At 39.4% G+C, this 15,863-nt stretch overlaps 1 protein-coding gene across 1 annotated transcript in view; it reads left to right on the plus strand.

The window, feature by feature from the left end:
• The window catches only part of LOC126183816 (intermembrane lipid transfer protein VPS13A-like), a 681,615-nt gene that overhangs the window by 581,732 nt on the left and 84,020 nt on the right, over positions 1-15,863 (plus strand). Inside the window, exon 58 of the mRNA XM_049926066.1 lies at positions 14,312-14,432. Within this exon, the coding sequence (XP_049782023.1) occupies positions 14,312-14,432 (121 nt within the window). The remainder of the gene's footprint in view (positions 1-14,311; positions 14,433-15,863) is intronic.

Here is a 15,863-nt window from a genome sequence, read left to right on the forward strand (position 1 = left end):
GGTTGAGTGCTTAAAGGGAGAGGGAAGTTTGAGGCAGGGAGAGGGACTGCAGATGGGTGGCTAGTTGCTCAGAGGGATGCCAGTTTGCTGGCTAGGAGTGAGGGGTGGCATGTGTGGTTGTAGCAGCCAGTGGGAACTGGCACACACTGAAGGTGACATGGGGATATGAGCCGGGAGGGGATGATGGGACAGAGGAAGGGGAAACTGTTGGGTTGAGTGTATGGGGCTGTGGATTAACTGAGATTGAGGCCAGGACAATTCTTGAGCAGAGGATGTGTAATAAGGATAAATCCCATCTGCATAGTTCTGAGAAGCTTGTGGTGGATGGGAGGATGCAGATACCTCGGGTTGCGAAGCAGCCATTGAAACTGAGCATGTTGTGCCACCAGGTGGTCAATTTTGTTCTTGACAATAGTTTAGTTGTGACAATTCATCATGGGGAACAGCTGGCTGGAACTCGTACCAACATAACAAGCTGTGCAGTGTTTGCAGCAGGATACAACATGGCTGCCTCCTCGGGTGGCCCTGCCTCTGATGATATAGTATAATCCTGTAACAGGACAGGAGGAGGAGGTGCTGGGTGGGTAGATTGGGCAGGTCTTGTGCCTTGGTCTACCACAAGGATATGATGCCTGTGGCGAAGGGTTGGGTGGGTGCTGGAACATCACTTTAGGAGAAGAGGGAAGGATCTTCCATAGGATGACCCTTATTTCAGGGCAGAATGAGAGATAATCAATAGCCATTGCAAAGGATATGATTCATTTGTTCCAGTCCAGGGTGATATTGGGCGACAAAATGGGTGTTCCTTTGTAGCTGATTCTTGGGGGTGGTGGGAAGATTGGGGGTGTGGCAGTGGAAATCTGTTTGTGGGCTAGGTTTGGGGGGTATCATTGTCTGTGAAGGCCTTTGTGAGACCTTCAGCATACTGGGTGTGGGAGTTCCTGTCATTACAAATACATTTTCCACAGGTTGCTAGGCTCTGTGGGAGGGATCTTTTGGTGTGGAAGGAATGGCAGCTGTCGAAATGCTGGTACTGTTGGTGATTTGTGGTTTTAATGTGGATAAAGGTGTGGGTGGAGCCGAAGTCAACATCCGGGAAGGTGGTGCATTGTGTACAGGAGGACCAGATGAAGCAGGTGGGAGAAAAGGTGTTGAGGTTGTGAAAGACTGTGGATAGTGTTTCTTGGCCCTGAGTCCAGGTTATGAAGATATCACAAGTGAACCTGAACCAGAGTAGGGATTCAGACTTTTGGCAGGTTAGGAAAGTTTCCTCTAGATGGCCCATAAGTGGGTTGACATAGGAGGGTGTTTTGTGGATGCCCTTGCCTGTGCTGTAGTTTTGTTTGTAAACCTTCCATTCAAAGGAAAAGTAGTTGTGGGTCAGGATATAGTTGGTAAGATGTATAAGGAATGAGGTTGTGGGTTTGGAGTCTGAAGGTCATTGGGACAGGTAGTGTTTGATACCAGTAAGGTCACTGGCATGAGGAATGTTGATGTATATAGTAGATGCATAAACAGTGATTAATAGGGATCTGGATGGTGAAGGTTTGAGGTGGTGGAAAGTCAGTTAAGGAATTGGTTAGTGCCTTTGATGTTGGATGTTAGGTTTTGGGAAATTGTTTGGATGTGTTGGTCAACAAGAGCAGAAATTCTTTCAATAGGAACACAATAGTCAGCTATAATGGGGCATCCAAGATTGTTGGGATTGTGGATTTTGGGAAGCATGTGGAAGTGTTTGTTTTGGGTGTTGTTGGGGTGAAGATGCAGATGGAGTCAGGTGAGAGATTCTGGGAAGTTTATATAGATGTCAGTAAGGATTGGAGGTTATGTTGGATTTCTGGAATGGGACCACTCTGGCAGAGCTTGTAGGTGGAGTTGGACAGGCATTTGCGAGAGGACTTCAGTCAGATAGTCACTGTGGCTCATCACAACAGTGGGGGAGCCCTTTTCTGCAAGGAGGATGATTAGGTCTGGATTCATTTTCAGGTTTTGTATGGCTGTATTTCCTTCTGACAAAAGCTTAGTGTTCTTATGAAGGGACCAGCGGAAGGATGGTGTGGCCAAGTTGGAGGTAAGTAATTTGTGAAAGGTGACTACAGAGTAGCTACGTGGGAGAGAGGGTCACAGTTGCATGGTGTCATGAACTGGGAGATGCAAGGTTCAGTGTGGGATCAGGTGGGTTTTGGTTGGAGGGATTGTTGAGGAAGAAGTGTTTCCACTGTATGGATCGGTAGAAGGAGAGTAGCTCTTTGACAAGTCCAGTATGGTTAAATTTGCAGATGGGGCTGAGGAATTAGGACTCTGGATAGGTCTCAGAATTCTGTGGGACTGAGTATTTAGTGGAGAGGTTAATAACAGGGTTTTTGGTTTGCTTAGGTTCTGGGTTTTGTGGGGTGTTGGAAGGGAGCTTTGTAGGATGTGGTAAATTGAAGAGGTCTGCTAGGAAGTGTCTGGGTGCTATGTGGGGTTGACAAGGAGGTTCACTGTGGGAAGAATGGGTGTTGATGCGTAATAGTGCCCCAGTGTAGGAGCAGGATGTCAGCATGTTAGACAATAGTGCCCCAAGGCAGGAGTAGGATGTCAGCAGGTTGGACAATTTATGGAAGTAGTGTCTGGAATGCTCCTCAAGCCCCTGCAGTGCAAGGGTTTCCATTTAGGAGGCATTGTGTGTGTAATGAGGATTGCACAGTAACAGTATCTTGTGGGGGGAGCAGAGGTGTTTCAGGGAAGCCTGTGCCATGGAGAGGTGTTTTTCCAGTATCAGGTTCATGAGAGCTAAGGACTGATGGATTCTGAAAAGTTAAAGGTCATTGTCAAATGAGGGGTGGAATCCATAGAAGGAGATTTTTGTGGTCATATTTTAGGGTGGGGTGAGGGGGGAGGGGGAATTCCACAGTTTGGACAGCAAATGAGCGACTCCTAGAAAACAAATGAGGGAATCCTATCCTAGATCCTTCCCATCCCTCCCAAAGCAGTGGTCCATTACCCACCCAATCTACACAACATACAAGTCCATCCCCATGCCACTTCCACTCCCAACCCCATACCACAGGCATCATATCCCTGTGGCAGACCAGTGTGCAAGAACTATCCGATCAAACCACCCAGCACCTGATCCTCTACTCAAGTTACACTTTTATCTTACACCATTAGAGGCCAAGTCACATCTGAAAGCAGCCATATCATATACCAACTTTGCTTCAAACACTGCAGAGCCTTTTATGTTCGTCTGACTACCAACCAGCTGTCCATCAGGATCAATGACCACTGCCAAACTGTTCTCAAGAACAAGGTTGACCATCTGGTGGCACAACATTTGGCTAAGCACAACATGCTCAGTTTCAATGCTTGCTTCACAACCCAAAGCACCTGCATCCTTCTCCCCACCACCAGCTTCTCTGAAATGCACAGATTGGAGTTATTCTTGCAACTCATCTTCTGCTCTCATAATCATTCTGGCCTTACTCTGAGGTAAGCCACAGTCTCTGAACCCTTCACCCAACAATTTTGTCTTTCCTCACCCTGTCACCCCCTCCCAGTTCGTGTCCCCACATTGCCTTCATTATGTGCTGCTTCCTACTGGCCACTACAACCATATCTGTCATTTGCCCCCCCTCCCCCTTCACCCTCCCCCCCCCCCTCCCACACACACATTCCTAGCCAGAAAACTGGCCTCCCTCTTAAATGCTAGCCACCAACCATCAGTCCCTCTGCCTGCCTCCCACCCCCTCTCTACACATCACACCCAGCAGTACCCTTGCCACAACCAGCCCATCTGCCACAAAATAACAACCCAACACTTCTGGTTTCTAGTGACAGGTCTCCTTTAATCCTAAAGTATTTACATTCTACCAGAACTTTTCTACTACATTTATTTGTATTTTCTCTATTTTCATGGCAAAATATACACTGTTTTAGCACAATCACTGTTATGGTGTACCTTTAATTATTTTCTGGTTTCCACAATTAAATTAGATTTTAAACATGTTTACCTACTTCACTTTTGCAGAATCTCTATTTTGTATAGGTGGGAGAATAATTCTAAACAATGTTAAAGTATTTGAGGTGTGAGTTACTCTTTGGCTTTTGCCACACAATGTGACATTCAGCTGATGATGTGTCAGTAAGATTTTAAGTGGTAATACTTGACCTGTTTTTCATTTGCATATGGGTAATAGTTACCAAAGTGTGAAAAAGTAAAGTATGTTCTTTAGAGTCAGTTGTAGAAGTTGTTATCAATTTTCCAGGTGCAGGCTTTGTTTCAAAATCATTAGCAGAACACTGTTTTTGCATTATTATGTTTCTGGCATGTTGTCTTTGTGCCGGTTGTGTGACTATCATACTAGTGAAAAGCCCTGGGAAAGTAAATTATAGATTACATAATTTGTTTGCCTTGTCACTGACAGAAAGTTTGACATAAAATACAACAAGAGAATTATTTTGAAGTTGTTGCTTAGATTAGTATCACCATTTGCCCTTCTAGACTCACAATATTGTATATAGTTAGTGGCAGATTTTTGTCCAGTTCTCTCTGCCAGCCTATTTGTATTAATGTCATTAATAATAAAATGTGTTCACCACAACTTTGACTTCCCTGACTGACACTAACTTTTACATTCCTACCATTTATTATGTAGCATATGATGCTGTATTTCAGCAAATATAGAAGTTTTGTGCAATACAGTAAGAAGAGATGCTCTAATTTTTTGGTATTAAACTGTAATAAAAGTTTTTGGCAATTCAATTTCTTGTGGTGCCTGACATTTGTTGAGGAAGTTGGAGAAGAATCCTTGTAGCCATTCTGTCCATGTATATTACAAGCTATAAAAATACAGTATTCTGATTTCAGCTAGTTTTCCTAGTTTCAGGAATCTGACTCCTGTAGTTAGTTCACTGTTTGTAAAAATAGAGGAACAGAAATAGGTTTCTTGGAACAGAAATAGGTTTCTTCCAGCTGTACACTGATTTCTTAGAGAACTTCTTTTACTTGCTTGATATGATGTATATCAACTGGCACAACTAATGATAATAACTGTGGAAAAGACCATTTGTGTTGATATCTTTTCAAATATGATAAATAGATCATGAGATTCATGGTGGTAGATAAAGTATTATGTTAATATGAATTGTGAATGGTAGACAAGAAGCAGAGTCATTGTGTGAATATAGTAGTTATCAGTCAAATGGAATGAGATATGGGAATAGGTTTTATGAGTAAGATTTGCTGTTCTGAGAGATATTAGAGTTGGGAAGGGGTGTAGTACTTCAGAAACTGTGGCTAGTTTAGAGAACAGGAGATCCCTGCTGTAGGGGGAGGATCAATGGTAGGTTGGATATGATTGTAAGGACAAATGTTTGGACAGGTTACATGGTCTGAGAATTTTTTGTGGTTGAAATTGCATTGGGAAAGAATTTAAAGACTTTGCAAGTGTTGAATTGGTGGAATGTGTTCATATACTTGTCGGAGGATAGAAGAGTTGGTGACAATGGGCAAAACAAAATTGTATTTGGATGAAAAGTTTATAGAAGGTATTGAAAGTTAACAGCTGTATGATGTAGCAGGAAGAGAATGGAATTAACCTGTGTGAGTGAAGGATCTAGGGAGGCAGGGTATGGTAAAGGGAGAGTGTAGGATTAGTCTGAGATACATTTTTGTATTACCAGTTGTGAACTGGTCGCATTTGTGATCTGAAGTCTTTGGAGCAAAAGCTGCAAAAGATAAAGTTTATAAGTATGCTTTGTGTTTGACCAGATCTTTCTTAATGTGTGAATTGTTAGATAATGAAGTGAATTTATACCATGGATTTCTAGTAGGTTTGGTAGATGCTAAAGAATATAGCGTATCAGCATGTTACTCGATTAAAATTTACACCCATCATAACAGAAATCTGTGTGATACAATACATACTTGGCACATTATGCTGAAGAAAAAAAGGGAAGTTTCACTCAGTATTACTATAAGTTCAGTAAAAAAATAAAATAAAAAAGATTCTTAAGATTTTGATTTAAACCAATAGTCATGCAGGCATCTCACACATCTGTTGGTCAGATGTCGTGATTAACGTCATAGAAAATCACATTAAGAGTCGAGTATACAAGTATCACTGTTGGTACAGGAGACTTTAGAGGAAAGTGACATTATTGGGTGTAAATGAGATGTGCATTACAGAAAAAGTAGTGTATCAATGAAAATAATCAAACTGTCATGATGTAGAGCATGCTCTGCAACAGGGTATTGTGTGTTGGCAATATGCAACCTTTTTCCATGCCTGTTCATCCTAACTGATAACTTGGTGATAGCCACACCAATGCAGAACGCCAAACAGTGTTCACATAACTGTTGATATATGACATGTGTCATTTAACAGGTAGCTTTCCCTTGGATAGTTTATCTTTTGTGAGTTACTGGGCTGGCATATGTGGTAGGTGTGCAAGTCTTGCAGCAGGAGCAGTCAGAGGGATAAGAGCCATGGACTAGGGAAGTGGGTGCAGAAGTAGCATAGGCTCTGAAACTTACCTGGCAGATTAAAACTGTGTGCCAGACCGAGACTCGAACTTGAGACTGTTGCATGAGTCATGCTTGGGTAGCTCAGATGGTAGAGCACTTGCTCGCGATAGGCATAGGCCCCGAGTTTGAGTCTCAGTCCTACACACAGTTTTAATCTGCCAGGAAATTTTCATATCAGCACACACTCCACTGCAGAGCGAAAATCTCATTCTGGAAACATCCCCCAGGCTGTGGCTAAGCCATGTCTCCGCAATATCCTTTCTTTCAGGAGTGCTAGCCCTACTAGGTTTGCAGGAGAGCTTCTGTAAAGTTTGGAAGGTAGGAGACAAGGTACTGGCGGAAGTAAAGCTGTGAGGATGGGGCGGGAGTCATGCTTGGGTAGCTCAGATGGTAGAGCACTTGCCCGTGAAAGGCAAAGGTCCGAAGTTTGAGTCTCGGTCCTGCACACAGTTTTAATCTGCCAGGAAAGTTTCATATCAATGCACACTCCACTGCAGAGTGAAAATATCATTCTGGGAACATAGGCTCTGGCCAGTGTATTCGGAGATTGGAGAGTGGGGGTGGGGGGTAACAAAAAGCTATTAGAAGTGTGTTGGGCAAACTCTCAGACAGAATGGATCTCATTTCAGGGCATGCTTTTAAGAAGTCATAACCTTGTCAGAGTAGCTGATTAATATATTCAAGATCAGGATAATACTGAGTGATGAGAGGTGCATTTGAACTAGGTTGGTTGGGTAATTATGTCCAGTGAAAGCTGACATTAGAAAGGTGATGTACTCCTGTATGTAGTCTGCAGCTGGACAAATACCAAGGCTGTACGGGAGGGATCGTTTAACATGGAAAGAATGAGAACTGTCAAAATGCTAAGAGATTTCAAAAATTTTAACAGGTCAACATCACCATGAGTCCATATGGCAAAGATGTCACCAATGTATCTAAACCAAACCAGGGGCTAAAGCCTTATGGATCCCAGAAAGGCTTCCTCCAAGTGACGCATGAAAACATTGACATAGGAAGGAGCCATCCTGGTTCCCATGGCTGTGTCCCTGAACTCTTTGTATGTCTGCTCTCCAAAAGTAAGGTTGATGTTGGTAAGTATAAAGTTGATTAAGGTGAGCACAAAGGACGTCATCGGTTTGGAAACAGGCAAGCATTGTGTGAAGTAATGTTCAGCACCAGAAATACCATGAACATGGAGGATGTTGGTAAAGAAGGATGTGGGATCATTGGTCTTATTCTGAATCCCATTCACTTAAAACCTACTAACAAACATCAGTAGTTACGTTTTGACAGTTGCCATCTTTTCTATGTCAAACAAACCCCCAAACGCAACTTTGGTATTTGTTCAGATGCAGACTCTTTACACCATTACACCACCATTCTCACACCAGTCTTCACAGGACATGAGTTCCCCAACAGTCTAGCTCAAAAGCAGATTTTCTGGGCCATCGCAGCCAATCTTGGTACTGCTGATCCATCCAAAAAATAACTTAAGAATACAACATACGAGTACACTTCTCATCACTCAGTATTATCCTGATCTTGAATGTATTTATTTTAATCAGCTACTTCAACATGGCTATACCTTCCTAAAAACTTGTCCTGAAATGAGATCCATTCTGTCTGACATCATTTTGCCCACCAACATAGAAGAGCTTCTTGTTGCACCGCCCCCCTCCCCCCATCTCAATCACTGAACACACAGACCAGAGCTTATGTTCCTCATACACCCACTTCCCTATCCCATCTCTCCTATGCCTCAAACAGTCCCCACTGCAAGTTTTCCCTTTGCACCCATCTATCACCATCTATACCAGCCCTGTAACTCACAAAACATGCACTATCAAAGGGAAAGCCACCTGTGAACTGACACATCTTGTGTATCAGCAGTTATGTAAACACTGTTTGGCTATCTACAGTGGTAGGACTACCACTAAGTCATTAGTTAGGATGAATGGGAATGGACAAAGGGTAGCATGCTTGCAATACACAATATTCTCTTGCAGAGCATGCTTTACAGCATGACAGTTGTGACGTCAGTGCCTGTTTCACCACACGTGCCATCTGGATTCTTCCCACAGACACCATTTTCTCAGAACACCATAGATGGGAACTGGTGTTACAACATGTCTTATTATTCTCATCACCCACCTGGCCTTTATTTATGTTAATTATTTTCTCTAATGTTCTTGGTATCAGCATTTATTCTCAGAAGCAATTCCTTTGTTAGTCCCTTTTAGGTTGCCTTTTATTTTCTGACCTGTTTATTTTTCCCCACCCCCACCTCTACCACAGACAATGCACTTAGCTTTCTATTCTTATTAACTCTTGCACAGTGTTTGGTCAGTTATCGCTGTCTTGCTTATTACCCTACCTTCCACCTTTAGGCTCTCAGGTTTTCAAATCTTGTCTACTACCATCCCCAACAATCAGTCTTTCCTTCTCAACCCATCTGTTAAGTCTTCACTGATCTTGGATCCTGAGCTTTTTTCTGAACTCTCCCTATTTGCCAGCCCTTCTCTTTCATCCCTTGTCCTCCCCCTTTAACCATTCTGCCAGAGGAAGGAGCCACTGTTCTCAAAAGCTTGCATATTTGTTGAACATTTATGTCTCTTTTCTCCTGCTACAGCTTGGTCAGTAGGTTGTTTTGTCTACCCAATTATATTACATTTTCAGAAAACATAATATATGAGTCATACAGCATGTCAGAGAGGTGTTCTAATCCTTATTGCTTTTGCAAGGAGATTAAATGAAGTAAAATACACCATCTGACTAAGATTTGGAAATCAAACAATATTATTCTTATTAATGTCATTCAACACATTCTCTATATGGTGAGTAGCAATCTATGGTTTTTAAGATTTGGAATCATTTTATGCAGAGCCAATCTGATGATAAAGAATTCCTTGAGTCGCATTTGTTGCATTAAGCCACTTGACAGATGCAAGGCAAATGAAACTGAAACATGAACTACAAACATAAATATATAGCTGAAGCAGATCACTCTATTCCTAGTGTCCATTACCAGCAATAAGAGCATGGGAGCCAGCAGACTAAAGTGGACAGAGGAGAGGAAGCTTGCTCACAGCCAGAAAATGGCAGCTTTCTGGGCTAAGAAGAAATGGAAGATCCTTGTAAAGAGTCAAAACAAGCCCCATGTTCCTAATTAGGCTCAAATGAAATGAGGAAGAAAATTTGTTAGAATTGGACTTGACTCTTGGGAAATACTGAATTAGGCAGATTACAGACAAAATTAGGTTGGAGAAAATGTGCACTTCCAATGAAGTGGAAGATTGACAGAAACATAGAAAACTTGACAGAGATTGTGATGTTTGGAAACCAAGGTTGCTTTGTTTGGTGTTAGGGAGACATAATAATTGGTTTCAGCAGGGTCAGGTCAGCTTTGTTATTCAGAGTCACCTGTCAAGGAACACACCACAGGATAAGAGAGAAATAAACTAGGGAATGACACAAACAGATGAGATTTTAAAATCTGTGAAGTCAGAAATGGTTAAAATGTGTGGCAATTGAATGTCTGTAATCCTGAAAATGACCTGGAGGAAAATATGTTATTATAATAGGTACAGGACTTTGCTGTTTCTGTTGTTACCCAAACAAAAACCATTCATGGCAGTGTAACTGAGTGATATGAAAATCAGGTCACAGTTAACAAGCTGAAATAATTACGGGAACAACAGTGGTGGATCATGGACCTAAATTCTGGGGTGGCCAGGAAACATATTGGAAAATCCAATTTCCTTCCCTTTTAATGTAAGCACATCTAGCATTCCCAATGACCACCACCACCATTACTAGTAGAAAAATTATAATTACTGTTGCTACTACTACTGCTACTACTAGTACTATTACTACCACTACCACCACCACCACCACCACCACCACCACCATCACCACCACTGCTAATAATAGTGACAATCACTGTTATTTATGAACGAACTGGTAGAGCAGGAGTTTGACTGTTTTTTGTTGTAGAGCAAGTTAACTTGATGATTCTTCTTGTTCGTGAATCTTGTCATGATATTGTCATTCCATATATCCCGGCTTTCAACTATTCTCAATACTGGTTTTAATTTGAGGTAAGGGCTAATAGGTGATTCTGGGCCATAGTGTCCTTAAATAAGTTTTTATGCATTTTAGCCAAGAAAAACTCCTTTCCACTGCAGCACTTGTTGCAGAAGTAGTAGCAATTAGAGAAAATAGTTTGGGAATTTGGTCCATTTCATTCTTAATCATTCTTTTGATAATGTTTCTCAAACTGACAGAGTGTAATGTTTATTTATGCTGGGAAGAAAGCACAGTCTCCAGTTCTATGCGCAACTGCAAGCAACTGAAGGATGTATCAGATATTTTTACATTACATTATGTTTTTATTGGTCCTTTTGATCATTTGTTGTACAAGGTATACAATATGAGATTGGACAAGTCATTGTGATTTACAGTACATGTTTTTAAATCATACAGGAATATTTACATTGATTTAGGCTTAATTATCACAACTGAAGGTTCAGCTTCCATACATTATATTAAACCTTGGCAATAAATTTTTATGTTTTGAGATATTCATCTATACTATAATAACATTTTTGCAATAAATATTTATGGACAGCAGTTTTAAATTTTGAAGTGTCTTTTATTGTTTTAATGTTGGTAGGTAGCTTATTGTATAGTCTGTTTCCTGTTTGCAGTGGTCCATTCTGTTTCAGTGTTGTGTGTGCATGTTGAACATGTATGTCCTGCTTTCTCCTTGTGTTATACAGGTGGATACTCTGGTTGGTTGACACAAGATTGTTGCTATTTTCTAAGATTTTCCTTACAAATATGATTACTTGTAAAATGTACAGAAATGGTAGTGGAAGGATATGTAGTTTCTTGAATAAGGGCGCACATGACCTTCTTGATGCAGCATTTTCTATTGCTCTTACATTTCTCTTTTGGCATATAAAACAATTTTTGCTAGTAGATGCGTTTCCCCAAAAGATTATGTCATTTAATATTGACTCCACACCATATACAGGAAAATGATGACCATAACTGGTGAACTGAGTAGTATAAAGTAATTTAATGAAGAACAGTTTCTTACAATATGAAAATCTTGTATCCAGTAGTGTTACAATATTATAAAAAATCTCAAAGTACACTTATTTGTATTTTGACATCAGTGGATTGCCAATGTATTCATCTGTCATTTCAGCTCTAGTCTCAGAAGCTACAGCTTGCGAATTAGTCAAATGTTTCATGGGATTTAAAAAATCAGTCAATTTATCTTCATTTACTGAGTTTTTCTTGTAAGCTATGCATTCTGGGACAATATTGTTCCAAAAATGTGCTTCACTGTTGTTGTTTTTTTCTGAAGAGTGTTGAAAAGCAGTTCAGTCTTTAAGAATATGCTTTGAAAAACAGAGAGAAGGAAATGAAGTCAGACTCTAGGAGGCTAATTTTGAAACCACAGGCTATTCTTGTAGTCATTGCATTGAAGTTAGGATTGTCAGTTATTTCATTTAAAACCTCAATGAGTCCCAGATGGTTTTTGTGAATGGCAGATATAATTCTAGCATTACTGTTCCATCTCATTTCACTGTTTGAAGAAATACATTTACCAGCAATACCATTGAGAACTGCTGTGAATTTGGAAGACCAGTGGAAGAAAGCAGGAATATACTGAAGTGTGGAGGAAAATTCCTTACTGGTTTTATACAGTAACAGCTCTCCTGCAAAACTAAATCCAAACACTGTACAAAACAGTGCATAAAAAGAGCTTGTGGGACAATTTCAATGACCTCAGCTTACATGCCATTTAATTCTGTAGCCAGAACAGAAGCACCATCATATGTTCTTTATATCATAATTCTGAAACATGTTACTCAGCACAGTTGATGAAGCAGCAGCAGTTCTGGTTTCACCAAGATCATGAAGACCAAGAAAATATTCTCGAGTATCACCATTTGAGTCCACTAGTCTCACAACAATAGAGGATAGTGATTTGTATGAAAGGTGTGTAGTTTTGCCCACAATGCAGGCATAAAGTGAAGTTCTGTCAATACTTGAATCTACATGAACACAAATCTCCTCATTTATACATTCCATCAGTTTGTTCTGTGTAGTTTTCAAAAATCCCTGCAATTACCTCATTTTCTTCCAGCATGTTTTTAAATCTTCATTTATGTTTAGCACAAATTTAAAAATGGGTCTGAACTTTTGGGGATTCAGGGAATTTTCTGTCTCATCATGATGTCTGAAAGGTAACTCCTGCTTACGCAGAAGATGTGCACCAATATTGGTCATCCTCTCTTCAAAATTTCCTCATTCAGTTTCACATCTCCTTCAAAATGATAGCTCCTACAAGGAGGTAATTATGTCTTTACATAAACTGTTACATCAGTACTTGTAGTACCTGATTGCATTTCATTTATGTCCACCACACATGGTTCAACTACTGCACATGGGGCAACTAATGTTAAGAAAAACATAGAGATACGGCACCACAACCACTGGCTTCCCATGCCACAGAAACACAAAGCGAGACAGCTGTTATACTGTGCACACGAAAGACATGGGGTTACCACAGCAACCAAGCATTTACAGGCAGTTTGGCAAGTGCCTGGCCTCCTCGTCATATGCTTCACGGCTCCGTGTCGCTTAGGTTACAATTAAGGTTTCGCACTTTGACTTGCTCTAACGTCTTTCGTGATCACTGACAAAAGTACATTAAGGTTCAGTGTACAAATAATTATTGCTGCTAGTACTACCTCTTCTACCACAGAAAAGAGAGGAGGCCCAGCCTCACTTGCCTCCTCTGATCAACTGGCACTGTATAACATGCAGCTGAGTATTTTGTCCATCTTCAGCAACTGTGACTGACTGTAATGAAATAATAAGCAACCAGTTGCAAATAGGAAATTTATTTTCTTGACTGGTTTTGAGCACTTATTACCCTTCTTCAGAAGATAATGCCTGTCGCATTATTTGCAAGTGTCTATAATGAAATGCATACAATATAATGCCACAGTCTTAGGACCATATCAAGAGTTCATGATTATTTGACCACTTATAATGGTCTGCAACCTAAGTAGTTTTTATTATCAATAATCAGTATTTATGCTATGTTTGTTATGGTATTAGGACCATGGCATTGTGATGTATGCACTTTATTATTGAGACACACAAAAATGCAACAGGCTTAACCTTCTCAAGAAGGACACAAAGTGCCTCAAATTGGTCACGGAATTAAATTTCTTATACACACCTGGTTGCTTATTATTTCTTTATTAATATGCAGTTGCGTAGTGGATTAAAGTGAACACTGCAAATTCAAGAGGAATGGTCATAACATTTTCTAATTAACATGTTGCAGGGATGTGATTGTTGTCATAGTTTTTGGTTGTAGTGAATACTAACCCAAGGATGGGTCCTATCCTTGTATGACATTCTTATCAAATTACACTGTAAAGAAAGAGCTATATCAAGGATTCAAGATTATTTGACCATTTACAATGGTCTGCAACCTAAGCAGGTTTGGTTATTAATAAGAAGTACTTATGTTCATTATATAACTTAGCAGCATTTCTAATGAGCAAATAATTTGTAGGAATACATTCAGTAACAAAAAGTAGATGAGCAAAATAGCAGTGATTGTAAAATATTCAATACAGACTGTGATAAATTCTCTTACAAAACTATGAACTGAATAAAATATGATCATATGAAAGTGATTTTCAGTTTTGCATTCCTTTTGTTCTCAACAGACTAACTTTTTCATAGTTTGAATTCCTTTTCTAATTACAGAAAAGAAAAGTTTGTCTGCAACATTGCAGTGATATGCCAGAGATGCTGATATTGACAGCAAATTCTTTCATAATGGGAGTGACATTAGGAATGTCTGGAGTTGTTGTGAAACCACTTACTGGTAAGATTGTGTCTTGATATAAAAGCAGTTAAAATGAAACCTAAAATAAATAGTAGTTTTAAATTCTAATGACAGTTTTCAATGTATTAAATTTCATGTAAATAAATGTGTATACTAAAGTTTCTGCATTTATGAATGAGAAGAGGGTCATGAAATGTTCTTGTCTAATCACAGTAGCCATATTTTATATTAGCGCACGTTAAGATAAATTTAAAATCCACAGTCTCATGTGCTACTGATCAATTTTTATGACTTCTTGGTTGCTAGGCTTTCTATAATTTGACAATAGTCATATCAGTCATTGTAGTGTCATCATCTCAGTCACTATCTCAGTTACTGAATGACTTCAGAGGAACTTGTTCTTATAATACAGTATAACACCACATACTCACGAACAGTCAAAATAGAGAAGTATACTAGAGGAGACTACTATTATTCTCAAAGGCTGTGTGCTGTATGGAGAAATTGTGTTTATTTGTTTATCATACCACTACTGGATGAATCAGCTTTGGAATTCGTTTTCAAGTAAACTCATATATACACATAATTATAAATACACATCATAAATAATTCAGTATATTAGATGTGTTCATTTTTCTTTTTTTCTCTGAGCACAAACATATGCGAAAACCATAATTCACATATCTAGTTGTGAACAAATGTCTCACTTGCCAAATTGAAGCATGTATGTTCTGTTTCTTGCTGATAAACACAACTGATTTTGTACATCCACATATAATGTTACATAATTCATTTTCTTTGTAACCCGTGGAGATGGGTCTGGGATGTGGAAATAAGTCAAGAATGTACATTTTACATAAGTGGAAGAATAGAATGATTTAATTTCATGACATATCATAGTACAGTTTATGGGATATTAAAATACAGTACTTACACGAATAAGCACACATAATGAATAGAATATTTAGAATAGAATGGAATATTTATTCATCTTTGAACATGTTTACATGTAATTGGTGTCATCATATGTTTTATAGTTACAGCAATACAGGTATTTTACAATTATACTTGCCTAATTATGTTGCAAGGAGGCTTTTGCATAAGCAACTACTTCAGAAAAGTATATTGTAACACAAATTGATCACTTTTTGCAAACCAAATACAGAGAGGAGAAGTTGCCATATATGTTAAAATCTATCATAGTGTGAACAATTTGGAAACTAAAAAATTTTGTGTAGAGCAACATATAGAAGCATGTGTGTGTGAGCTTAAACTAAATAATGGCATGTTTATAATTGTAGCTATGTATTGGGAAATTGGGAAATTTTCAAATATTTTTGAGAAACTTTGATTCTTTGTTATGCTATCTGTCAGACAGAGAGAAGCAAATTATTGTTTGTGGGGGGTTCAACAGAAAGCTTGACCTTGAAGTATTGCTTGGTTCTTTCAGTTTGACGTCAGTTTCTGATT

The sequence above is a fragment of the Schistocerca cancellata genome, chromosome 4 (genome assembly GCF_023864275.1).
Source record: "Schistocerca cancellata isolate TAMUIC-IGC-003103 chromosome 4, iqSchCanc2.1, whole genome shotgun sequence".
NCBI classification, from domain to species: domain Eukaryota; kingdom Metazoa; phylum Arthropoda; class Insecta; order Orthoptera; family Acrididae; genus Schistocerca; species Schistocerca cancellata.